Source organism: Patiria miniata, unplaced genomic scaffold (genome assembly GCF_015706575.1).
Source record: "Patiria miniata isolate m_02_andy unplaced genomic scaffold, ASM1570657v1 HiC_scaffold_2, whole genome shotgun sequence".
Taxonomy (NCBI): Eukaryota; Metazoa; Echinodermata; class Asteroidea; order Valvatida; family Asterinidae; genus Patiria; species Patiria miniata.
The window spans coordinates 16,899,420-16,927,312 of NW_024037058.1; the positions used below are offsets into that span (position 1 = coordinate 16,899,420).

General features: G+C 38.9%; 1 protein-coding gene across 1 annotated transcript; it reads right to left on the minus strand.

The window, feature by feature from the left end:
- Positions 1 to 517: 517 nt before the first annotated feature.
- Positions 518 to 26,424, minus strand: LOC119726698 (NUAK family SNF1-like kinase 1). Its single transcript, XM_038198498.1, has 7 exons — positions 25,614 to 26,424; positions 23,627 to 23,747; positions 11,891 to 12,039; positions 11,402 to 11,467; positions 5,782 to 5,901; positions 4,407 to 4,539; positions 518 to 3,839 (listed from the first exon to the last, which is right to left on the minus strand). Exons 1-7 carry the CDS (start codon positions 25,887 to 25,889, stop codon positions 2,773 to 2,775), a joined length of 1,932 nt encoding a protein of 643 aa, XP_038054426.1. The 5' UTR covers positions 25,890 to 26,424; the 3' UTR covers positions 518 to 2,772.
- Between the last annotated feature and the right edge of the window lie 1,469 nt (positions 26,425 to 27,893).

The window sequence follows — 27,893 nt, forward strand, 5'->3', positions numbered from 1 at the left end:
TTCAATTAAATTGCCAAAAAAAAAAAATTAAAAAAAAATTGCAAATCCAATCACTTTAATAGAATATTTTTCTTTCTTTACAGACGGCAAGAAAATAAATTATTTATTTAAAAAAATGAAGAAAAAAAACTGGTAAGAGATGAATGTTTACAGAAATGTATTTTTTCTAACTGTCTTCAAGATAAATAAAGTAAGCAATAAGTTGTCACAAATAAGGCCAATGTTCAATTCACAACTTTTTGTCCTCAAAAGTTGAAGTCAAAATCTCACCTCTAAAATAAAAAGTAGCAAAGAAAACACATTTTTACTTTTTTTTCTAATAAAGTAGGGTTCATAAAAATTCACATTCAACAACCATTGGTATTTGTGTCTGTTCTTACCCAAAAGACTATAACAGAAAAGTCGACTCGGAAATAGTTTTGTCAACAGAACGTACCCTGTTTGACGTGTCATTTAACTCTACGGGGTAAAAAAAAAACATTTGCAGAAAACTAATGATAACAAAACCACATATCGGTTACAAAATTCTACGAGAGGTCTTTAATTAATGCATAACAAAATTAAGCAGCATTGTTACTTTTTCCTTGAAGGAAAGATCCTTTACATTTTACTAAGTTGAGATGTCAATGATAAACGAATGATCCTCTTTTAAATTATTCCCCCCCCCCCCAAAAAAAAAATCAATGCTTTTGAATAAGCAGACCAAAACTTAAAAATTAATACAAATAACTTAAAAATAAATAAAAGAAATAGTTATATAATAATTACATAGTTTTAAAGGCAAACGTTCTACACCGTTCAGGTACTATGGGTGTGCCCCTCAAAGTGTTAAAAAAAAACAATACAAAACAAAACTTATGAGCTTCACTTAGCACGTTTTTGACAAGGCTAAGAGAATTTGACCGAGTTGGAATTGGTAACAACAGCAATATTGCTGAAATCTTGTTTAATACATTTGTACATGCAGTTCTGAATAAGAAAAAACAATTGCTGTACAGTTTAATCCTATCTTCAAACAAAAAGTTTTAACTCCGGATTAAAAAAGATACAAACATCATTGTAGAAATTATTATTCATCTATAATACAAGATTTCATTGTCTGTACAGGGAGGTCAAAGCAATGTTTGACCCTGAAATGGAAGTTGTTATTATTCTACAGAAAATACTTGGTATTTTGATGACTTTTCAGGATAATATGTACATGTATACATATAACTCAGGCAGTAATTGCACATAAATTCACCATTCATCCCAAATCTTGAGCTGCCTTTCCAGTAGTCAATTTTCAACCCTTTTCGTCGGATTGGATTCAATTCTTTGTATACAGTGAGTGGGCATACATGTATTAAAAGGACATCCATTGCGCATTTTCTTTATTTTGTCTAATTAAAGTAATTAACTCTGTAGTTAATGAGTTAGGTAATCAAGCAAGTAATTAAGATAATGTGTAGACACTAGATTAAACTACCATTATGGGATGCATAACATAATACTTATGTTCAGTGAATCAGACACACTTTGGAATATTCAAAACATTTTGCTGACGATACTCAAATCATCGCTGTTGTTTTGTTGCTAGTGCCTCACAATCTTCCAAACGTTTTCAGAAAGAAAAGGTCACTTATCCCAATGAATGGCTTTCTGTTTTTGTGTTGTTTTGCAAAATTTCATAAACAAAGCTGTCAAGTCCATAAACATAAATTGTATTGACAAAAAGCCAAAGTCAAAATCAATGAATTCATTGAAAGTTGCTTGATATACAGTGAACATCAAAAATAATAATTAAAAATAAACATGCTTGCAAATGTCACGAAGATTAGTTGCTTCATACAAATGTGTCCATATCAACAAGCTCAATTTACTTCCACTATTCTTTTTCCTCTTCCAAATTCCTCCACTGCCAAATAAGAGGAACCAGACGTCAAAACAACGAAATCAAAAACTATTGACATTAATTTGACTTGTTATCGACTCAAGCAAGGAGCGCACAAAATAATCAACTTTCAATTTGCGTAGCAAAGGGCTAAAAATAATGGGTGTCCTGCACACACACACACATGCGTGCACGCGTGAGGCACTATTCGCTTTGGCCACAGACGTCATTTTACACAAACCCTTAATTAAAATTTCAGCCCAATACATCTGCTGAGAACGTGGTTTATTTATCTGCCAGATGCTTTGGACATTCTTGGCAGTGAGTTTTCTGGAAGTCAGGGTGACGGGAAGATCGGAACGTCATCTTGTAATGAGAAGACAAGTGGATCTCTTGGAATGTAGTATCTGTTTCTCCAATCCCAGCGGCCGGGGATGGCACGCGACTTTCATAAATGTTTGGCTCGCTGCTTGGACGTTTCTCAGAACATTTCTGTCTCGCTATATTTAAACGGTTTGTTTCAACAGGGATAATCTGGAATTAGACGACCAGTTACAGAATTAGATTTTCTTGGATATTGTTGCAAGCCTTGTTTTGGGATAAGACCAATTTGGTTTTGCTAAAAATAACATTTTTTTAAACTTTAAGTAAAAATTAGAATAAATAAGCAACAACATATTTGGGTTCAAACTGAAATCAAATTTTAAATGTGAAAAATTCCCTCATTTTGTCAAAGTCCACTTGTGAAAGTCCCTGAATAATGAAAATTGGGGATTTTTTTTTTAATTTCCCCAGATCACTTAATCAAAAGTGAATTCATTTGCTGTGCATCATTAAAGGACAGTTGAAACCCTGTTTACATCTATTGCATTATAAAGTTGTAAAAATTGAAGTAAATTTCACATGACAGCTTGAGATATTCTCAGAGCTTTTTGATAGACCTCCAATAATTCTGCATCCATTGCACTCATGAGTTCATCCTTGGTGTAATTCTCCTCGTCTCCCTGGTCGGCCGTTGATGAGGATGCCTCCCCGTCCGTTGTCGTCGACGCTTTGACCTCCTCGACTGAATATTGAAATTTCTTGGCCACGGTGGGCGTGCGCAGGCTGGGCGAGTCCAGAATGCCCAGGATATCCTCGTTACTGGAGCAGGAGGAGTTGTGTTCCAGAGTTGCCTCGTCCTTGTCACCATCCACAGTTTTCGGCGGAGCTTTGATCTCTGAGCTGCTTGCCACAGCGGGGGTGTAAATGGACTCCCAAATCTTGGTGACTCGCGAGTACTTCCCCCGCGAGTGACGTCGGGTGATCTTGCAGACGTACTTGAGACGGTTGGGCTCTCGGAGTTGACATGTCTCCTGGCTTGGTTTCTCGTTGAGCAAGCAGCAGGCTGAGAGATCCTGATCGATTCCGGAGTCTCTTTTATTCTTCTCCTTCGCTCCATCTCTGTCTCGCTCCGTGCTGGACTCTAAGCTTGCACTGCTCTTATTCTGTCCGGACTCATTAATCCCTAATCCACTGTCTCCTCCACTGTCTTTTCCTTGTTTCTTCAAGATGCCCTTTTTCACCCGTGGCTTTCCGCCATCCTCCCTTTCCCCCGCGGGACTCACTCGGTCCTCCTCACGTCTCCGGTATGACTCCCTCCCTGTGGAGGACCCCAACCCGCTGTCGCTGGACCCGAGCCTGTGACTGGACCTCCGCAGCGATTTCTTTAAGATACTCGTTAGCGGCTTCTTGACAGTCGCTTGCAATGAGTCTACCAGAGATCTGTCCCCCTGGGTTTTGACGTTACTGTGCACAGCACCAGTGCCGCTTTCACGGTATTCCTGTTCTTGTTGGCAGCAGATATCCGGGATTTTCCGGCCGGGAAGTGGCCTGTCCCTGAGCCAGGGGTCGTTCAGGATCCCGTCAATCGTGATCCTCTTCCTTGGGTCCACTGTCAGCATGCGATGGATCAAATCTGAGGCATCTGGAGATAAGGAAAGTCAAACCAAAGTGACAAATAGCACGAATGACATCACTGAACTATGCAACATGGTAAACTAAGCCCTGTCTTTCAAAACGATTTTGTTGAATGCTTTATATTCTTGTTAGTAACAATTTTCATGTGATAAACTGTTCAAATTTCAGATTCATTTTGTTCTCTTCTTTTTTTTTACTTGGGAAAAGGCAAAGAAGAAAGGGGAGCAGTTGCTAAGGGCAAACTCTTGGGTAAACACAAACAAGGGATTTAATGTCTACAAGAGTCATCTCTGCCTAAAGTAGCTACCTTCTGAACCAATATGGGCACTTCTTTTAACACCAGCTTACAACATAAGCTACTATTCGAGTAAAAATGGGTTACAAAATAACTAATTCTTATGCAGGTTTGCAGCTGGGAAGAAAGGGGAAAAAAATCAGGAAATTCCAAACTTTACAAGACTTTGTAGAGTGTTTTTCAATTTTTAATGGCATAAACGTGAAGTGAAAAACTGAGGAAATCAGCTGATCTGAGGAAAAGTTGCGCGCCTAGCATAGAAGTCAAATTTGTTTGTACCTGATGTGCTGGCGGGTTCAAAGAAATCTCCCCCTGTGATCTGGGACTTGAGTTGTGCAAAGTCGGCCCCGTGGAACGGCATGGTCCTGTAGACCATGGCGTATAGAATCACGCCGAGGCTCCAGCAATCCACCTGGCAGGGAGAAACGCAACAAAAAGGAACAATTTGAACAGCTGCTGCGTCAATATTTGGAACAGATGTTCTGTGCTGGCTGACCACAATGTGTGCTGAACGTGTTTGAGTGTTTGCAACACCGCGATTGCGGGGTAAAGGGAAATTTGCAAATCTGTTACCCTGATGTGAAAAATATCGTTAAAAATTAATTTTTGTGTGGAAGGGCACATATTTGGAATTCCGGGTTTGTTTGGGTCGACAGTATTTGAGACTGCAAAAACTGACGGCAGCGACAGTTGTTGGAGTCTCAAAAGAAGACAGGGATATTTTGAAAGAATTGTCTGCAACATGTGCACAGTCGGGGAGATGTTTAGTTCCAGTCAAAGAATGAGATCTACATGTATAATCCAAGGACAAAATAATGAATAGATCTTGATTTTATCAAACCAATCATGTGACAGAACTTCAATGAAAAAGAACCTTTCATGCATTGACATGTGCATTGCACATGTATAAGTTATTCTTTTCTTGTCATCAATGATGCAAATTAATGTATAACATTCTTGACTTGGTCATATTAAAATGACTAGACTAGTGGCCTGGCTTATCAAACTGACAGCCCCAATTACAGAAACTAATTAAAGTTTACCGGCTGAGAACAACCAAGTGTTTATAATTAGTAACTGGGTGCTGATTTATACAGCCTCTTTAATTAGCAGGAAAAAATTTGCCTGGTGGAATTTACATGGGGGTCAGCCGACGCAAAAGAAAGTACATGTGTACACAGCATACTGGCTGGTCCTCTCTTTTTGCTTAACAACATCTTTCAGTGCCACATGTAGGGTACCACTTATTTGAAATATATTTCAATGAAATACAGCAAATGTTTTTATTCGCTAGATAATTTTTTTTTAAAAGGAAATTGAAGAAAATTGTCAGGACAGTGTATCCCTCCTAGATCATTCCTAATCAACAAGGATGTTTTATAGGAATTTGTAGGATTGAGGATTGAGCCCAGCCAAAGACCAATGGGCGCGCTACCAATTCTATCATGAAGGCCCCTTCAATGGCAAAAGCATTGTGCTAGCTATTGTTCAGATAATCCATTTCTGTGCAGTTGCTTATTTTTACATTTTTACAAAAGCGTGCAATTGAGGATTTGAGAATTGAGAATTTGGGAGGATGTTGGAGGATTCCTTGCAATAAGTCCCAGGAATCGGGGTACTGGTACTTTTAAGATTTTGTGTTCAGCGTTCCTACCTCTGGTCCATGGTAGGGAGTTCCGTTGATGATCTCGGGCGATGCGTACAGCGGGCTGCCGCAGAACGTGTCCAAGAGACGATTGTGACCAAAGGTACTGGACAGGCCAAAGTCAGCGATCTGAAATGACCAAAGAATGAGAAAGGAACATGGTTGGTTAGAATTGTTTATTTATTTCTGGTAATGCAACCAAGGACATCTCAAAAGCACCCAAGGCAGAACAGAGGTTAACCAATAAATAAAGGGATGACTTTAAAGGAAAGTTGGACAACAGAAAAAGATTTTCTGACTATACCTGAACAAATCTCTTTATTGCAGTTTGCAAACAAATCAATTCTAAATATTTGAACTGACTGTATTTAGGATCCAGTTTATTTCAAATTCTCCAGTTTATTTCAAACTCTCCTGGTTAAAATTCCATTGCAATAATTCTAGTGCTTGGTGTGCTTTTCGAGCTGATTAGGTTTTTGTGTGTGATCTTTTGTTTCTAAGTTTCGGTTGTTGTTTATTGTTTACAATTTTGTTCTTGCCATGGTTCATTTGCTAGTTCTTATTAAAGTTCTAGATGCAGTTCTATTCAAATTTGGGTTCCTATTCCGGTGGAATTTCCGTCTGTTGGCCAGGTTAAAGGCCAGTATTTTCCAGATGACGGTAAATGTTATAACGGACACAGCAAACCATGCAACAACTGGTAGGTTTATCAACAGGAAGGAACTAAGGACTGATAAAATCAAGTGTCACTTCCGATGGTTACGACTGGAAACCACAACGGAAAAGTGACTGCATTATTTATCATTGCCCCGGGTGGACGAAATCCTCAACATCGAGAATTGACAATGTGGTGAGGATTTGGTGAGTCACCCCACAAAGACAAAAAGAAAGAAGGAGAAAAGAAAAAAAAGTGAAACAAGAGGTAAATTTTAAACCCCATTCCCTTCCCCAGGCAATTGACAACTTCCAATTTTGTTGGCATATATCACAATTTACACACATTTGAGAAAGTTGCATGGAATAATGCTGATGTTTCAATGAAAAACGATTAACATAAATATTGTCAATTATTGTTTAAGACTTAAATTTGCATTTGCATTACGGAAAAAGTGTGCACCATATTTGTGAGCTACTTTTGTAGTGCGATGGATTGTTATCTGAATTTCCAGCCCTGTAATTGCATTAGTTTTGACACCAGTTGGTAGAAGAAAGATGCATAAGATGACAGTGATCGATTGCAAGGAGGGTGATGAGTAAAAGCAGATTAGGAATGTCAGAAGAACAACTGTTACAAAACCTCAGGCGTTATTATTCCAAACCCGCTTTTCTTTTTCTGGCCAAGTGAACTTGACAGATCCTCCAGAGACAGAGAGACAATTGACATACGACCGCTTAATCGGCCCGATGGGTTCTATTCTTGTCGCATCTCGTAACGTGGAAAGTCACATGATTCGTTCTGACAACAGTTGACGGGCCAGACATGGAAATATGCAGGCTCGTTAAATGTGAAAACTGAAAACGGTCAGAGACGTGGTCATGCAATGATGGCTGTAGTTATATGTTATGTTGTAAATTATGTAGTTAATTTTTTACATGTACACATTAATTATAGTACCCATTAGCACTTGTATTACATTGTACTACACTGTATTTATTCCTTGATGAATGTATAAAATTATAGAGTGCTGGGGCGGTTTGGGGCGGTATAAGCTAACAGGCAGGGCGATTTGGGGCAGTACAGGGACGAACAAGTTAATAAGGTTTATCTGAACAAAATGCCGCTGTTTCTCTTTCAGATCCCTCCAAAACAACCTTCAATTTTCCCCTTATAAGGCAAATTTACACAAATTCAAGTTTCATTCAACACATCGAGGGCTAGGTACTGTTTAACTTGGCAGGAGGGATGACGTACACGTACATATCCCAAGGTAAGCGCAATACAGGCTGGAGCATGTGTTGTTCATATTATGCACAGGTATATGCTGCATGCTGTGAGCTGCAGGCTGTATTACAGGTGCATTGGGTGTAACCGCATATGTATATTGTGTACATGCTGTGTCATGCACTTGAGGTAGGACTAGTACCAGACCTGTATTACTGGACTCAATGGAATGTACTGGTACATGTACATGCACAATAGAAGGAATTGGTCTTGCGTGAGTTAGTGATTTACATATCTGGGTTTATGGACTAGTATGATTTTATCAATTCATTTGAGGACAGTGGATTTAGATCCGGGTAGGAGCTAGTTTATTGATTTTTTTGATGTTTTGTTTGAATCAGATCTGTTTCAAGTTACTTTTTTTAAGCTGATTTACATGTGTACCAACTGACTCACAAAGAAATTTAATGGGGAACAGTGTCTTGATTTTATAGCCGAACAAGACAAAAACAGGTTGGATGTGAACCTGGGCTAAGTGGTTTGATTGTATACAGACTGCCCCCCCCCCCCCCAAAGTCATTTCGAAGTCAATTTGCCACGTAATGTTGTCAGGAACCAGGCAGGAACCCTTTCCTTCATTTGAGAAAATCTAGGAATATGCCTCCTTCCAAAACCTGACTACTGAATTAACAGAAATGTCCATGCCAGTGGGATTCAAACCAAGGCCACAGACTTTTGAATGCAACACCCGAGGATGAAACTGCAATTGCATATATCCATTTACTGACCACTGACCAGCTGCATGCTGACCATATCTTTGGATGTGAGCAGTTTTATGGTCCAATTTCTGCATCTGCAACACTTCATTAATAGCCTTACTTAGAACTGAATTCTGCGTATACATGACAGATGGGCCTTCACAGGTATCAATCATTTTTTTCATGTCAAGCCTTGCATAATTTGATAGGACAGCCGAAAAACCACACAGAGCATGCATTCTGTCAGCTGGAATCCTGCGGTGTCTCGGCCCAGGAAGCATTCGGCAACCACAATATATACGCTTGTGACATCCGACAGACAACCAGCCAAACCCAACCGTTACCCGGCATCCAAGAATTTCTCCCGCAGGTGAAGGTGACTGACCAGCGGTGGTGGTCAGACGTGCGGCATCGCTGAGGGGGGATTTCCAGAGAAAAAGTGACCGAAGGGACAAGCCACATGTTGAGACTTTCTGAGACAAACAGTGACAAATTAATAAGTCACCGCATCAAAGGAATGCCATATGTGACAAGGCTGAACTAAAATGAAGTCGTGAACTTGATTTTCATTTCTTATGAAATCAACCATGTCGGGACGAGGAAAAGTACATATAGAACAAATTATATTTTTTTTCCCAGTTTCAGTTCCTTGTTCACGCTTCTCGATTTCATCAGAATTAAAATTGAAAGACGCACCGAACCTAAACTGAAACTTTTGGTCTAAGTAATTTCACTTGTGTTATCGAATAATGGAATATTGAATGTTTTATTTTGCTTCCTGCTTGCAAATACACTTGTTAGGAGAAGTTAGAATTTCTCTCTTCTTATATCGAATCAAAATGAAACAATGCTGGCTAACATGTCATATTAAACCTTTAAATATGAACAAAAAAAGTTATGTTAACAAAAAATGTCAATATTATAAAATGAGTCACACATGGCAAGATGAGTTTGTTGTCAAATTGCGTGCTATATTTTCGCCCTGTTTTGAGGATAAAGTGTTTAAAATATGTCAAACAATACCCTAAGACACTGAGCACACCAGAGTGACATGTACATGTGTACTATGTACTTGACTGGGGACAAGGTCAATGTTTTCTGCATTTAATCAAAATGTCCTTCAAGGAGAGGCTTCAGGGGATTACACTATCCCAAAAAACATCTGAACTGCTGACACGAGGAATTCCAGCAGATGAAACGTGACAAGCCCTTGCGCTTCGTTGTCTCTAGTCATCATAATGCGATATGACAGGGGCTTCACAAATACCCAATTTATAGCAAATCCAGAGAGAAAAGGGTCTGAACAAAAAACTTGTGAAATCTAAGACTGCCGGGTCTGAGGGGGAGATTAGATCGAATGCTTCTCCGGAGGGGAAATCAATCTGCAGGAGTTCTTGAACTCAGTGGAGGAGTGGGGCTGGAATGCCGGACACTTCGCGTGGGTGAACTGGAGGGTTTAGCGGGGTATTTTCCCGAAAATGTGAGATATGAAGTTTATTATCTATATTTGGCATGAAGTTGAGGTGTAGAAAGAATTACAGTGAGTAACTCTAAGTGTGCAAAACGTGAACCACGGACTTCGCAGGACTTGTCCCATCAGTGGAAGTTAACTGTTTGCTCAGAAACGCATCAAGGATTGTGTAAATTCTCACTTTTGTTCCATATGGCAACTCCACACGAAGAGAAAAGATAAACTAATTCTTTTAAAAGGGGACCATGGTTATAATTGGGGAAAATGGAAATAATATATAGAATTATATAATATATAATTATAATGGGGGAAAAATGTTTGGAAAATGGAAATATAGAATGGCCAAGATATAAATTGAAAAATAGGGGCAGTAAAATAAAACTGAAGTTTCTGATCCACATACATGTAGCAAGCAAGCAAGCAATCAAGCATTGGATTACCTTTCTTGTGATAAGGCCCAAAAAAAAAAGTCTCCGGTTTCTGGTATGGAGCTTGTCCAAAAAGTGGTGTGGCGACGCGGTTGTTTTTTTTTTTTACCTGACTTTTTTGCTTCAAATGTCGGCTGATGACTGCAAATGGTGCACGACCAAACTTAGTGCAAATATATGGGAGTCCAGAGAGGCCACATAAAGCTTATTCTCGATCATAACCCCATCTAAAAACACGTTAAAATTGTGCAGCAGCAGGATTCCAGTCAAACCAGTGAGTTTGGCGGTTTTGAGACATCATCTTTCATTGAAAAAAAACTTTTTCATTTTGCCGACGCGCAACCGGATACTTTTTTTTTTGGGCCTAATGGGCAATTCAACGACTACTCATGTTACATTTGCGTAACGTGAGTAACAGATTTTGTGCGTCTTGTTTATCATACATAACACATTTTTGTGGATGTCATCTTTGGTGCTCAGGTAGGTCTAGGTCTGCTCTATCTACCATGTCGATAACAGTTATTAAACCTTTTCAGTAAGGTAATTACAGCCCAAGGAAACTCAAAAGTACGTGAGTAATATAACCATGGAATTTCCCTAATGCCTACAAAACTGTTAACTTGTTTCAATTGCTGATTGATGTAAACCGGCAGTTCATGCCCGTCAACACATGATAAACTAGGATCATCGACTTCCTGGGCATGAAGGTTTTACCTTTAAGTTCAAATCTCTAGCGACTCCTTGTTGTGGTTTGGTAGGTTTGGTATCGTGAACTTCCAAAATTGATGAGTTCAGTCTGTGGTTGACTGGAAATGTATTGTTTATATTACTGGGGCGATGGTACTTGGCCAGGCCAGAAATGGGTTGAAATGAACACCTTGACATGCCGAACATTGATAAAGACTTATATTTTGGTCACATTTCACTAGTGTGTTGGCGCTATGTTATGTTATGTTAGTAAACTTTTTGTTGTACTAAATTTAATGAAAATACTTGTGAAAACTGCAACCAATGTTATAGCTTGATTACAAAACTAAGTTTGACATAATTATTGTCCGTGATTTTTAGATTTCAGACAAAAATATCTCACCTTGACAGTGGAGTCTGCATCCAACAAGACGTTTTCTAGCTTCAAGTCTCGGTGAACAATGTTATTCTGTAAAGAAATAAACAGGTATTGCAATTTCTTTTAGGTATTTCAAAATAACAAATACTTTAAATATAGCATTAATATTGTCCACAAACGGAATGTGCAGTATAACCAACCCAATTTTTGAGGGTGCTAATTTTGTTTTTCACTTTATTTTTTGATTATTCAGTCATTATTCTTGACTATGCAAATCAGAATTCTGAAAAAAAAAATGTTTAAAGTTGTAAAAAAATAGGATTTTTTTCCCTATCATTTGGGAAATTTCAGGACAGTTTTGCTATTGAAAAATTGTGAAGGCTTTAATTATTACAGATCCCCTTTGGTGTGTGTGTGTGGGGGGGTTGGGGTTGGCGTAGGGCCTAGAGGATTTGGGGTGTGGGGATGGAGGTGGGGGGCTCCAAGAAACCACATATTTCTCAGTCCCTTTACCTTATGCAGGTAGTGAACAGCGGACACAATCTGCCTGAACAATCTCTTGGCCTCCGTTGCTGACACTTTACCATCGTTGATGTAGTCATACAGCTCCCCGCCTGCGGCATGCTCCATCACCATGATGATCTTATCTCGGCTCTCAAATACTGTCCACAAGAGATGGGAGAAGAAGATGAACATTATCACCAAGATTCAAAATTACAACATGTATCACCAAGAATACCATGCAATGTACATGTAGATCTGTCTACGGTATTTCTGTAAAGGTGTAAAATAAAATTTGAATGGACAACTTTGAGTATAAAATAAAACAATTTTTTTTTTGTAATAACAAATATACATGCAAATCAGAACGGGGGCTCAAACCCTGCGCACACACTTATTTTTTTCCAGAAAAGATACTTAAGCAGAACATTTGCATATATATCAAACAATACAAATAAAGGTTCAAACGTAACAGAATGAACATTCCTAATAAAATTAATAACAATCCCCAAATAAAATGATAAAGAGTGTAAAAAGAACCCAAAATAAACTCTTGGGTGCACCACTGCCTCAATTTAGCTGTAAAATCCCATGTTTGAAATTTCATAAAAATTCAAACCAAAAATCTTTTGCATCCAACAATCATTCAAGCTTTGTCCAGTGTGTCAAAAAAAGGCTCAATTAATGTACCAACAACCTTGACAATAAAACTGTCACAAATAATCACATAATCTTTCAGAATGGACCTGAAATTCATGCAAATTTCTTGAACTGATAGGGGTGAGGAGGGAGATTGCAAATTTAACTTCAAAACATTCTTTAAAATGTGTTGCAAGGGGGACAATGAATTGTTTAAACTTTGTCTGTAACCAGGGAAACCCTGAGTTACTGTTTCAGCATCAGTTTCCGAGTCACTGGGTTGGATAACCTGATTTCAGTAAACAAAACCTGAATGTGTACACAACAAAACAACACCAGCGTAAGCAAAGCCCACCACTGTCCCAGAAAAAGGGAAATCGCTGACACTTTATTGTCTACATTACCCGGTACTAAGAAGCCCATGGAGGTTATAAACACACTTGATGATAATATTTGAACTAAGGGATTATCTCATGTCATGATAACCAAGGGCACCCATGTAAACAACGCATGAGCAGAAACGTGCTACAGGGACCAGTGTGCAAATGTCGAAGAGTACACATAGGAGTACACAGACTGTGTTCATAGCAAGCCTACGTAAGCATGTACACCGAATGACATATTGACGACCAAATCAAGGTCCAACTCCAAGTACTGACGCAAATTCTGGACTTTCCATGATATCAGTACACGATTACATGCGCAGAATTGGGTCACTGACACAAGACAAAAAAGGATATAACTTCCACCAACATTTCCTTGAAAATCTTATAAGAAAATACAGTGAGAATAAACTGGGTATTTATTTGACAGGGAACGAGGTATATTATATGCAAATTCATCGAATGAATTCCCTTGACATCAGTAAACAATCAAAACACTGCCACTGACCACACAAGACAACTTGGCCACCAACCTCCAACAACAGTTCCTTGAAAATCTTATATAAGAAAGTACAGTGAGAGGAGTTCACAAACTAAGTATTTTGTTTTTCAAGGAATGTGGCGACAGAGAACTGGGGTTAATGACCCAGTAAACAAAGACGTTGATCTGAATGACAACATGAAACTGATAGTGCTTGCTCCCCCATGAAGTGCTGTCTAGCTGTAACATGAGGTAATCTGTGGTTTCACACATGATTAAAGGTTGAATAGTAAACTTAAGACAAAAATGAGAAAGCAAGCTGTAAAACAAATTACCCCCTGGAGATCCAAGTCCAGATCAAATGTGGTAATGTGGGTATTGAATGTTTGAAGCTACAGCCCTGTTGTGCATCATGTGCATTTGTGCACCAATTTGTGATCATAACCAAATTATACAATATTGCAAAAGTCTTGCTCTAAAAATCAAGACTACTAAAATTTGGTTATCTCCCAAAAATCAGTTTAGAGTCAACTTCAAAAATAGTCTTCTGAAACTGCCCCCAAAATATATTTTCTAGAAATTCCTGCATCTATGGTTTTAACTTTCTAATATTGGAGTCAGAGGTGGTGCAAAATAATGCAGTATAGTGAAAATACATGTGTAAAATATAGCTCTGCTGAGCAAAAAAAATCAATCAAAAGCATGACAGTTGCTCTCAGGTTAAATATTTGAGCAGGGAACCACCCATAAACAGTATTTTGTTTCATATAAGATTTTGGCTGATAACATATTCATGAAGCTCTTCTATTTATTTTTTCGGTTGCGTGTCTCCCAAATCTCTGAGCTAAGCCACATCATGAAACGTGCTTAAAATGGAATGGAGCGGAAAAAAGATTCCCGCTTTGTCTGTGATAACCATCGTTTAGTACACACAGGGAAATTATTCGGAAGCCAAAAATTAATCCCTGGTTATCTTAATTCCGTGCAGGATCTGCCTGTTTGAGCAAGCTACCAGCATTGCTCCCATGCCGAGAAAGCAGTCTCTAAACAATTATTATGTTGGCATTCCGAGAAAGATTTTAAAATAGAACCCATCTCCAACAAATAATCCCTGGTTATCTAATAAATTCCATGCAGGATCTGTGTGTTTGAGCAGGCTACTGGCGTATCTTTCAGATTAAAAGTAGGCATGCTGGGACAGCAGCCTCAAAACAGGTTCGCATTCTAAGAAAGAGGGTTTAAAAATAGGACACAGCAAGAACAAGGATTATTTTAAGCCTTAATGGTATAAGCTTTAACTTGTATTAGTTAAAATTATACACACAGACAAAACTTGTTTGTCTTGGATTATTTGTTTTCCATGGTCGCTAAAAAATAACCAAAATCTAAAAATAACAAATGGTAAAAATAATCCTGGTATGTTTGAAAAGACATTTTTTTGGAAACCACAAAATTCAACGAGTAACACTTTGGAATGTAGCCATTTATCACCTCCATCAGTCAATCAAAAATTCCTTCTTTATAAAAATTGACAGATGGAACAACAAGTTGGGTTTTTTTCATGACCAGTTCCTGCTTTTGGGCGTTTTCATTTCATTACTCTTGTGGTTTGGAGAGAGAAAAAAACGTTAGACGGATTTAGTCTGTAGCAATTTATTAACAATGGTGTTATTGACGTTCGATTTGATTGTGTGTGCAAGCACAATGCCCATGTCAAGGGTTTTGGGGTTTAGAATGGACCAGGAATGGACCCAGCCTTATCAGGCCACCTGATTCTGATTCCGTTGAAGACTTTTTAATACTGAACAAACAGTTTTGAAGAAAAAATGCTAGATCACTCTGAACCAGTTCCTGTTTGAAATTGAAAGTATGACACGAGAAATCAGTACTACAATTTCTGTGTGATTGAGCTTGGAAGTGAAAACAGTTTTATAGCGAGGGTTTGCTTTTAAAAAAAAAAAACGGTCTGAATGGTTAGAGCTGAAAGTGCCAAATATGGGCTCAAAGATTAGCAAAATCAAAACTGATATTATCAGCAAATCAATTCATCTTGGAAACTATGGATTTTGTTTGTAAGGGGAGAAATTGTTACAAAAAGCAATGAATAATTATTGGCAAAATCTAAACTGAAATTGGCAAAATCAAAACTAGACTATATAGATTTGAAAAGATGAGTATCCGGTTATTTTTTTTCTCTAAAAAGCTGGCCTTTAAACGTTTTCTGGGGAATTATACAACCTATCCAAGGGCCTCAAAGATGCAGACGGCTTTCAAGAAGAGGAAAATCAGTTATACTATAACACAACTCCTTGATTTGCAAAGCAAACTAGTGAGGAAGTATGTCCCACTCCCTCTTCTTTAAAAACTAGAAGGTTTTTTTGTGGGTCCCCCCCCCAAAAAAAACTCAGTTAACCAAAAATATTGGTGAATACAAAACAGAATCAAGAACTTGTTGACCAGAACAGCGTGAGTATTTAGGACAGCTCAATGACGTCAAGCGGCTCATATCAACGTAAATGACCATGTCCGGTTAACAAAAGAGCTGCTTTAAACTTAAGACGCCGTCGAAAACAACTTTGGAAAGTGTCGAGACAATGGCAGCCACTTCGGCATTAAATCGGCCCATAAAGAGCAGATGAGTGTTGGGTAGATATTGTGCGTCAAACCTGAATGACATTTCTGCCTACCGGACAAAAGCACTTTATTTGAACATGTAGACATTTCGCAACTGCACATGTACAAGTTAAGCTCATGACGCTATTAAGACATTTTGTAAAGCATGTGTACTATTAACACAACTCAACTATGATTCCAGACAGAAAACGTCAGAATGTCAAAAAAGAAGGGGCTGAGAAGGGATAGAATGTATGGGATACATGTTATGCCCATGACAACAATAGGCATGGGTTTACAGGTAAAAAGTCCCACGTACACCTAACTTGCAGACCGTATCGGAGTGGCGTGATTCGCTATGCCTGATCTGCCTTCTTTTGTACAGCGGATCTCAATAGGATCCGGTTCCTAATCAATGCAGGTGGCTTGTCAATAATATGGGTGGAGTGTAGAAGTGCACTTAATAGCTTTTTGGAGGGCTCGTGTTCGGTCTTTACTCACGCAATTTTGTCCCCATGCATTAGTTAAACTGCAATTTAATTTTATCAAAACTAGCTTTCGTTGGAGGTCTGATTTTAAATTTGCCTTTAATGGGCAATTTATGACTTACACACCAACATGAAATGTTTGTCGGCCTTTTGAGAAATTTCTTTTGCTAGCATCAATTAACCTATCGCGGTAGAATCGGGTCAGCGCAGCTTGTGAAATATTGTCCAATTGCATGATATTCAAATCGATGCTAAACGCGCAAAATCCACAATATTCCATAGGGTTGTCTAAGGGGTGTGGCTAACTCGCAAACAGCGATGGGTCAATTGCTGAATATTGGGTCATTATACGGAAGAAAATGACTGAATATCATGTGACACGCATAAAAATTGAATGGTCTGTCTGATTTGACGTTAATATTCATCACTTCTAGTTTTACTTGTTTATCAATTAATCAGGTATCCAACTTTGCATCAAACAACTACAAGGCATGATCTATAACTTTGACACAGAATGCGAACTTTCTTCCCAGTTACTTCTCCAACATTTTAGTGGTCTTTCTTCACTTGTCCAAGCAATTTCAAGCATGACACATGGTTCTCTCATGGATCAGAAATTTCACCAGCCATTCTGTCTGTGGTATTAACCACAAAACCACAATTTTCCCTTTTTGCAACAAAAAGGCCAACTATATGAGCCATAAAGAGGGTGGTCTACAGGCCCCGGAAACATACCAGCAACACATGTTAAATGCCGGCATCTGGCAGACAAGTACATTTACTCCTCCTGAAAACAAAGACCCAAGTGTGAGCAGACTTAAACCAGAACTCTAGGGCTGAATCAAGGCTGAATGAGCCCCTCTGTCTGCCCACGGAGGGGTCAGCCCCCATCAAAAGACCCTGAACACTTCGCAGGAGAAAATGGGCTTTATTTGGGGACAAAAAAGCCGCAAGGAAAACATTCGGCATCCACCATGAGAGGAAGTGCCTCAAGTGTCATCCTCTGGTATTTCTCAAGAGGGAAGCCGTAAATCTTTCTTTGAGATCCGCTAAGAAAAGGGCCCTTTTTCTCTGGTCCTGGGATTAAGAGGTTTGAAATGTTATGGCATTTTATGAGTAAGTTTCCTGTGCGCATGCTGGGTGATGAAAACAGACTGGGCATCCGGAAATCAAGAAAAATCACGGGGGAAAACTTTTCATCTATTGCTATCTGAAAGGGAAAAGACCTTTTGGAAATTTTACAAAATGGAAAGTTCAACTTATGTTTAGATGGAAAAATAACTAATTTATAATTTATTATAGTTATAACTAATGCAATTTTAATTATTAAGTTTTGTCATGGGTGAAGCCCATCTAATATATTTTTAAACCGGATCTTTTCGGCTGGAAATAAAATAAAGGCACGCAATGAAAGTTCATCTTTATAGATGGAAAAAACTCACTTATAGTTCATACAATTAAAACTTTGTCACGTGTGGATAAATCCTGTCAATCTTATTCATAAACCGGATCCTGTTGGCTTGAAAAGATGGAAAAATTAAACAACTATTGAAAAACAACTGAGCCATGAAATAGATTTTTTTTGGGGGGGGGGGAGAGGTTCCCAATTCAAGAAGACGAATTTGCACGTGTCAGTCTGCATGTCGGCTATACTGACAAAGAAAGCATTAACAAAAGCCAAATTTATGAATAGTGTTGTGATTAAAAACCTACTCTTTCTGTCTTTTCTTTACCCCAAACTTTTGTGCATTTTGAGGTGAAATAGGGGCCAAGGGGGCATTTGCTTCCCCCCCCCCCACCTTTTCTATTAAGATGCAAATACTGTTTTGCCCCCAAATTTAAAAAAAGTTCCCCAATCACCGATTAGAATAATAAGAAAACATGGTACTTGGTCCTCTACTGTGACAAAGTAGGACTCCCTTTTAGAGTATGGGTACATGAAAATGAAAATCACGAACAACAAATTGTGTGGCCTTCATTGGAAATACAAAGGGCATCAAAGTCCTACAATGGCTTGGTGCTGAAACCACAGATTTGATACTACATAGTACATGTACACATTACTTGAGACTGGTCTGTTAGTTTAAGGTGAACAAACACTACTGGTACAAAGACTGCAAATCCCGGTGAAGAACATTTATGCAAACAACACTAATGTCAAAGGCACCTTGAACACGCTATTCTTCTCAAATCACGTTTTGAGTGCATGCTGAGTCTTAACAACCCCAGGGTAAGAAAATACCTCCAACCAACATTTTTTCCCCTGTGTACTTTCTTTCACAAATGGAGGAAACACAAATACACCCCATCCAAAGTCCACGTCTGGCCGGCACACAAACAAGTGCCACAGACAAAAACACTCGGCCTGTGATAAATAACCGGTTCCCGTCACTCTAAAAGAGAGGAACACTCCAAGACGACATGCCAACCATCAAGATTGGGAGATTAATAATTATGACTGATGAAGTATTACAATGACAAAGCTAAGGCTGTGATTAGAATGAAGGTGTCTGTTTGTGCAGTCTTTTTAAATGGCCTCCATTTTTAATACAAGTAAAGAGTTGTGAAAGTTACAAGGCACTAAGGCAGAAGCTGACAGATATTTCATAAAATAAAATCATTTAATTTCATCCACTTTTTTTATAGTGTTTGTGCACTATTCGTTACAATCATGTTACAGAGTTCTTTTTTTTTCAATTAATATTTGTAATTGGTAACTTTTTCAGTTAATTAACACTGAAGTGTTCCAACGGTTACACCTCTATGTTCCGACAGCCCTATGTTCCGACTGCACATATTCCTATTCCTAACCCTAACCCTAACCGGGAGTAACACAATCTAAGTTGTCGGAACATAGGAGTATTGGAACATAGAGCAGTCACCGTTCCAACAGTATAGTATTCAGATGACTTTAGTACTGTACCACCATTGTTAACAGTCCTACAAATATACGGAACGAGTATTATGTGTTATTTTTATCACACCACAGCTACAGACAGGTACTGCGGGTTGAAATTTACAAACCCGTTCTCTGGTCATTTTTTGAGAATGAACAATCAACATTTATTTGTGCAGAAAAAAAAAGAGATTAAAATGTCTCAAAATAGGCACACGAAATACATCAATTATGAACTAGTCACTGCTCTTCTGTTGAAATGGCAGTAAACCTATACAATAAATCCTCAGATCTACACAAAACCACAATCAACAAAACTCTACCACGCAGTCATAAATCTTGCAGTAGGATTTATAAATAAATTCACCAGGACTTCCAAATAAGGCCCTAGGACCACCTGCCCAGCTATTTCCGTTGAGTTTTAGGGTCCCTACTCCAACAACATTCCAGGCACATTATTAACCTCACCCCATGTCACCCTCTAAGGTCCCAGAGGGGCAACAATCTTGCTGAAAAATTATGTGGGATCCCCAAACGGTGATTCATCCGCCGGAAGATGAGGGCTGGGCCTCGACCAATGATAAGGCTTTGCTACATAATGAGCAAGAAAGGTCTTAAAACTGTTCTCAAAAAGGTGTTTCAAATTAATGTGCAAGGCTCCACAATAACATTTATTTTCTACACTTAGACTACCAAACCTCTTGGAAAAAAATGTATGAAGACGCTTAGTGAAATATACATAATTTACATAATCTGCGGTCTTACATGTAAAACAGTAATTTTAATGAAAAGCCCAGTGTACTGACTGCTCTTGAACACTTGTAAGTTTTCATTTCTAGATTTAAGGAATGTTTTGTTTTTAATTGTCTTATTGGTCATAGTGTGTCAAATACAATTTTTTTAAATGGTGTGACAATAACTTGACATTTTGTTTTTAATTGTCTTATTGGTCATAGTGTGTCAAATCAAATTTTTTTAAATGGTGTGACAATAATATGACATATTTTAAATATGCGTTAATATTTTTTTCAATAAAATGTGGCACATGTTTGCACAATATATGTTCTACGTTATTGCCAAAATCCAATTCATTGTTTTCTGAAGAACGTGATGAATGAGATTTATATAAATGTTCTAAAGGTTAACATGTAAATCATGAACAGCAGGGAAACCAACTACGTGTATGTGTGAAATAAGAACATTCTTGTTTTTCAATTATTAAACAATTATTTACCAAAATGACTATTTAAAAAATGCCAATATCAACTTCATATGAGAATGTCTGAGCTGACACAAACAACCATTATGATCTCATTTCTCAATTATTCCCCGGCCACCTCTCTAAACCCCTGGCACGGTCTTGTTTTGATAACGAGCCATTTATTATGATACAATCAGTCGGTTTCATTGTGGTTTGAACGGGGCGACAATGCGCAGTGTCATTCTCAAGTGCACTGCCAGTGCCATTGTTACGCACTCCTAGTTTTTCATTGACTACAGAATGCATTGCATGCAACGCCTTGTTTTTTTTGGTCAAAGTTCAGCGCCAAGGTTTCGAGGCGCCGGCAATCGCAATAAAACTTCGAATGCCTTTCATCGCAAACACACTTCATCACAAATGTATTAAACCGTTAAGTTCGACATGGGAAAACCCTTGTTGCGTTTAAATGTATTACACTCTTGCTCAAGAATGTTTCGTTTTGAAATGGTATTATGCACACTTACCGGTACTTGGTTCTAGGTTTCATTTTTTTATTGAGTACAATGGCAATGCCTAGGACATGCATATTTTGCACTTATGTTGACTATAGTTTCGAGTCAACTCAAGGAATGGAATAGTTTCAGTACAAAACACTTCAACAAATTGCCAGTAACAAGGAAATAAAGTGTTTTTTTTTTTATTTTAGTACTAGCAAATTAGTGCTATAATTTCAGTTGAAGAGCAATTCATTCCATGGGGGGAAAAACCTACATTCCTTGTGGCTGTTGTGCAATCAACAATTTCTGACCAAATTCAAAACTTGAATCATTTAATATAATAAAATATCTACAATCACAAACACAAACTAATACATGTAATGACAAAGCCTCAAAACGAACCTCTGGCACATACGATTTCGAGTATTGATATTTTGCCCTTGACTGTCACACCCCCCACCTCAAAATATTCTTCTAAGTTCTATCTTTTGATGATTTTCATATCTTTCCATCTAAAGGATCTTTATGCGTGTACATGCACATAAAGTGCAGCAATCAGCTTTTTTAGAGTAAATAATCACCTCGTAAAATATAGGGAAATCCCATTCAATCATCGCTACAAAAAAAGCCATATTCACAGGTGAAAAAAAAAACCCTTCGAATCTATATATTCCAAACAGTTGGCCACATTCCAAATCCCTGTACTACCAGTATATCTCTCAATTTAGCACAAAATAAATACAATAGCCCATTGCTCTGTAGACAGGCATTTTGAAATTAATACCCAGCTCGTAAAATAAAATGGAGGGGGAAACCCTATGAAATCATATGCCCAAAAGGTAGTGATCAAATAGCATAAAAATAGGCCTTTTCACACTGTCCAAAATCTCCGGGTTGGAACCGGTTCCAACCCCGAGATTTTTTTCAACCCTTTTCCCACTTCTAAAGTTTCAACCCGGTTCCGACCTGGGTAGAGTGCTCTAGCCGGATCGAAATCAACCCTGGGAGGGACCAGGGTTGAAAATCTCAACCCGGATCGAAATTGCATTTTTCGGCGTGAACCGTGTCGAAAATGATAGTGTGAACCGCCCCGGGTTGAGTCACTCACGGCCGATCCGTGTTGAGTCGAGGCCGACATTTTACCGAAAATCTGACACGCCGAGCATAATATTTCCCTCCACCACTATCGCCGTCACAAACACCGATCCCGAAACAATCGCTCCCTAATTATCATACAATAATGTATCGGTGTATGGAGCATCCTTTACCGAGTCTGGGCTTGTATTAGGTCCGCAAAATGTACCCCAAAAATGTACATTTCTAATGTTAAATAGAACGAATCGTCTAACGAAATGACCGGAGCCATTTTGGAAATATTGCACACAGCTGCGCTGGTGTCGTACAAAAATCGGACTCCCAAATCGGATTCGTTTACTCTCTTATTATTGGTCAAACCCTTGCACGTGACAGGTCCTTCTCCCAATAGGCATGCGCAATACTACCAATGAGTCCGTATTTCACAGAGTAGTAAATTCACGCTGCACACCGGCCTGTCCGTGAGCCTCGTGCGTCGCAATGCATTATGGGATTGAGAAAATCATCGCAGCGCCCTGTGCCGAATGCGATCCGTGTCGAGAATTTGTAGTGTGAATTCACAGGGGCCGTAGCCGGATTGAACGTTACACGGTTCACGTAGCGGCCGTTCCCGTAAAGGACAGTGTGAACGTCGCGTCTCTCCGATCCGTGTCGAAAAATACTTGGGCTGAACCGGGTTGGATCCGGGTAGGTTTCAACACGGTTCGAAACGGAGATAGTGTGAAAAGGCCTAATGATCCCCTTTGAATTTGTTCAAATGGTTTGAAGTTGGACACATTCCAAATTCCATATTTGAAAGGATCCTGATTTACCACACAATAAATGCTCTGAGCAGTTTCAACCGCGACAAAAGGGGAAACCCCTTATCGCAATCACTTGCAGCTCCAAGTTAAAATGGGGTGCCATAAAAGGCCCGACGATCCGTTGTGCGTAAAAAAAAATTGCGTGGGCCAAAGAAATACGGTGGGCCCTTTGTCAATTCTATGTCCGTCTTGTGACTAACCACAGTTGTCACAGTTCACTGCAATGGGAACAAAATTTTGAAATTATCTTTGTTCGCATTTCTTAGGGAATTTTATGAATAAAGAAGCAAAATTGAAAGTATCGGCATAAAGATAACCACATCATGGCGTAAGGAGCTACACCTCAATTCATTGACAGTGTTTCCTGTTTATTGCAATTTTCTGAATCATGGTCTGATGCGTTGTCATAATTTCATTTGTTGTTTGTTTATGAACATTTTTGTTCACTCTCTACAGAAATGCAAAGTCACTTCCTGTGTATAAAACAGAACCTCCCAAGTTTCTTTCTGAAAAAAAATCAGTTCACCCTGTTTACATTCACCAAGCAAACTGAGCAAATGTCTCAATGCTGCCTGCAAAGTTCTACATGTAATTTGATGTATTGTATATTCCTCCATGGTCCTCCCCAGGGGGAGGGGAGTGTGTATCTCACCTTCTGTCACCTGGATGATGTGTGGGTGACGTAGTGATGACATCACTTCGATCTCTTGTCGTAATCGTCTCAGATCAGCTGCATTGTCAATCTTGCTCTTAGGGATGCATTTGATAGCAACCTGCAAAACGGACAAAAATTTATTTGAAAAAAAAAAAATTATTATTGACAGTTTGACACCCTACAAATAATTAATTTATATCTACCCAGTATATTTAACAAAAATATTGTGTTAAACTTTTACCTGATGACAATTATTCATGGCAAAACACATCAAATTCAGCGAATATGTAAGGGAAAATGGACTTAAAAAAACAGTTTTGCTATCAAAACAATTTAATCTGTAAAATAGGATTGTGTGCATCTCCAGGCTATTTTAATTTAACATTTTTAGGGTGATTTGTTTTCTATAAATTCTTGTCATACAATCTTTATTATCAACATTGTGTGCAGATATTTTACCCATTTCCGATCGTTTTCTAGACTAAATATCTGTTGCAAGGGATGGATTTAAAGGTATCCATTTCAAGCTGACCCAAACATCATGTTGAAGGATAAAACCCACAACAACACAACATCGATTTTATTTCATTTTCCAAAAGCTGACCGTGAATGGGATTACACCTCACTAGGAATCAATGCACACAGACCTTCAAATAGTCTTTACATCAGTGGCATGTGGCATGTCTGGCTATTGTTCAAACCAGAGGCCATTTGGTATCTATTGTGATTGTGTTCTAACTCCACCTGTTCAGCATAGCTCCTGGGGTTGCTACAACCACAGATACACCTGTACACACTTGTCTCAGAGTCTGGGTTGCCACAGCTGAACAATGGGCCAGATATGCTTGGTATGCAGGGGATAGATAATAAGATTGACAGGGTCCTTATGAAACCTTGGAAGACATCCTGTTTAATGGGGCATGGAGAGGAGGGAACGAGGCAGATGTTTCTATCCAAAGGGATTTTTCACACTTGATCAACAGGGATGGTTTGGCAGGAATGTACCCACTGTGTATGTAACCATGGCAAGAAGTGGGGGTGATGAGGGGTCTGTAGTGGTGTTGGTTTTTCCCTTCAATAAGAAGAATTTCTTTAAGATTTATTTAAGTGGACTTCTTCTTTTATTAACAAAGCATGCTTGCATTCCTTAGACCAACACTTCACTGTGTCTAAAAAAATATTGCACAACATCTGCAAACAGATGCAAATTTAACAAGCATCTGGAATTTTGCACGAATTCCTTAATTTAATGCAGATTCCAAATGCTACTTAAAGAATAAGATGCATTTACACTTAACAAGGCGAAGGACGAACTGATTTGCATGATCTCTAAAGATGATGTCCATCGGGAAAAAATAATTATTCCTATCCTAGCTAGTGGTACATCATGTAGAGGCTACAAAGTACAAACAATTTTTAAATTCGACAAATGTTCAACTTATAAATTTTTAAATTCAAGAAAAATTACAATTATTATTTAAAAAAATTGAACTTGATTTAAGTTGATAAATCATAGATAGAGCACTTTCATGAACGTGCACACAAAAGTTTATTGTGCATTCCGAGGTTGTGGAAATAATTTAAATGATTAAGTAAGTCAGATATTTAAAGACAAATTTGATCATGAATGCTCACTGCAAAATTTGTTAAAGAAATCAGCAATATGACAAACAGGACAAAGAAATAGAAATTGAAGCAAAGCTCAAATGTCAAACCTTTAATATAAGGCATGTAAGGTGCAATCATGGTGTAAAAATCTAACAAGAATTTAAAATTAAAAATAATAATTTAATTCTGAATGTAATTATGGTTAAAAATTACAATTACAAACAATTCACGTTAATATTACTACAAAGACATAGGCCTACAACTACCTGAAGTTAGGTTTTTATGTACAACTGAAAAATTGAAGGCGTCAGCTGGATCAAAATAAAAACAAACTTAATTTATTTATTTATTTTAAATTAAGGGAAAAACATCTCACCTCCTCCTTGGTATCTAGCTGAACAGCCAGCTTGACTTTCCCGTAGGTACCACTTCCCAGCGTCCGCACAAACTCAAACCGGTGGCTCAGCTTGTGACGGTGTCGGTGCCGGATAGTAGAGGCGGGGCCAACCTCTCGCCTCCTACTCATCTTCTTGATGCTGCTGCTCCGCGCCGAGGAGGATGCTGAGGATGCGAATGAGGCAGGACAGGGGGAGTGTTCTCCATCCGACCCTGACGAAGCAGCCGATGAGATAGAATCATCTGATCCTGCCATCCTCCAATTGGAATGTTTCTCAAGTTCAATATTGCCTGAAAATGTACTACTTTTTTTTCGGAGACCACTTAGTCTTGCCCGAAATGATGCAGTCCGCGTATCCAAGCGATCAATTCAACAAAATGTGGTGCACCTGATACAGTGGTAGTGTTTGAAGTAAACATTCATTGTCTGCTCACAGGTGTGTTCGCGAGAAAATGAGAAGAACAAATGCCGATCACCAACCACATCATGTCTGTATTTAAGTGACGTAAATTTAGCACGACCATCTAGCGAAATATTCAGTCCTTCCTGCACTTCGGATATCGATCTATGCATGCATGTATCCGTGCCAGCTTTTGATTCTAGCGATCATTTTCCGGCCGGCTCGAGCTGTCTGGCTAGGCACAAACACACGGTCAGCCTTCAATCTAGCCCCGCCTAGCCTTGGCATAAAGAACGTAAACAAAAGATCTGGAGTTTCCGATTGGCTAGATTCTAGTCGGTGACATGATCCGATTCGTACAGTACAAAGATCGCGTACGTACATGTACGTACGTACGCTCAGCACGAAAGATGCTCTGCGATTATCCGTGTGCATGTGGTAGTGGATGAAATCGCAAATGAGTAGAACGGTCAAGATGAAGCCCGCCCTCTTTGCCTGGGAAGTAGACACAGCGGTAACATTTTCAGCGAAAGGGGGCGCAATATTTTTCAAGCAGCCACGTCCCACGGGCATTGTTTTAGTCCCCTTTTCCCATACCTGTCTTCTTTTTCACTAGCACTGTGCACCGTGCACACGGCCGGAGAGGGGCACAGAGGTGGAACTCGGACACGGTATCAAATATATCACGAAAAATAGGGGGAAATGGGGGAGGGGATTAAAACTTGATAGACCCACCACTGACGCCATGCATGCAGGCTGGCTTCTAGTTCTACGGAGAGATCGAGACTGAATATGGTCGGGCCCACTTTATAACTTAATGGGCTCATACGATGTAATTCTTTCAATGCAACCCTTGAAACTGCACCTTTGTGTCCAAAGTTAACCATTTTTCAATTTCGTTTTGCCGTTGTTAAGGGTATTTTTTGTACCTTTTGTGGTTTTTTTTTTAATGCTAATGCGAATTTCCAAAGTCATGAACAAAAGATAAGAGTGATGTCAATTCAGCTCAGCTCGCTAACTCAGCGCTGATTAGGCTGCACTGCTAGCAGACCAAAAAAACTCAATGTTGCAGCTATTTCAGCACCAAAAGCTGCTAGAATATTATTGGATATTTTGCTGTCGTGGATTTTCTTTCTTTGGTGATTCGTTGTTGTGTCAGTAGTGTACATGGCCGGCAGTAAGCCAATGAGCAAACCTTTTTCACAAATGTTTTCAAGGAACAAATTTTCGGGTTCAAAACTTGAACCGAAAACCCCTAAACTGAACAGTGTCTTCCGATCCTGCCTGCCTTTGGAATTACGTCACAGCAACAACACCCTCAGTTGTCCGGAAAAGCATGGAAAATATTGTAATGTTACATAAGTGCATTTTTCAATAAAATTAACCAAAGAGAGATGTCCAAGACTTTTCATACATTGAAGAGGAGTAGAAAGTTGCACAAAATTTGTCCCGAAGAAAAATTCATCTCATATTCACCGTTGCAGGAAATTGGGGGTCGGCCCCCTTTTCCGTAGGGGGGGGGGGGGGCATATCTATGCACTATGCAGGGTCATATTTTCAAGCAATAAAAGAAGCCTTTTTTCTTCTTTTCTTAATTCTTATCGGGCATATGCCTTAGTTTCACTCCTAGATGTCAGGCTTTCGAGATCAGAACTTCTGTTGTTACTAATTTTGCATTGCATATCGATACACCTCTGATCTGTAATATCCATAGAGCTATATTTAATATAGCTCTATGGTAATATCTGATCGGACTGAGCCCCCCCCCCCAAAAAAAAACCCCAACCCACTAAACTAAACGCCTTATTACCAGCCACGCCACTTTTTCTCCAACCATGGAGCTCCAGTCCAACATGCAT

Coding starts and splice junctions, on each gene's coding strand:
- LOC119726698 (XM_038198498.1), bottom strand. CDS start 25,889: ATGGCAGGATCAGATGATTCTATCTCATCGGCTGCTTCGTCAGGGTCG. Junction 12,040..23,626: donor CATCATCCAGGTGACAGAAG/GTGAGATACACA, acceptor TCTTGTGGACAG/TATTTGAGAGCCGAGATAAG. Junction 4,540..5,781: donor CTCCCTACCATGGACCAGAG/GTAGGAACGCTG, acceptor TCTCCCTGCCAG/GTGGATTGCTGGAGCCTCGG.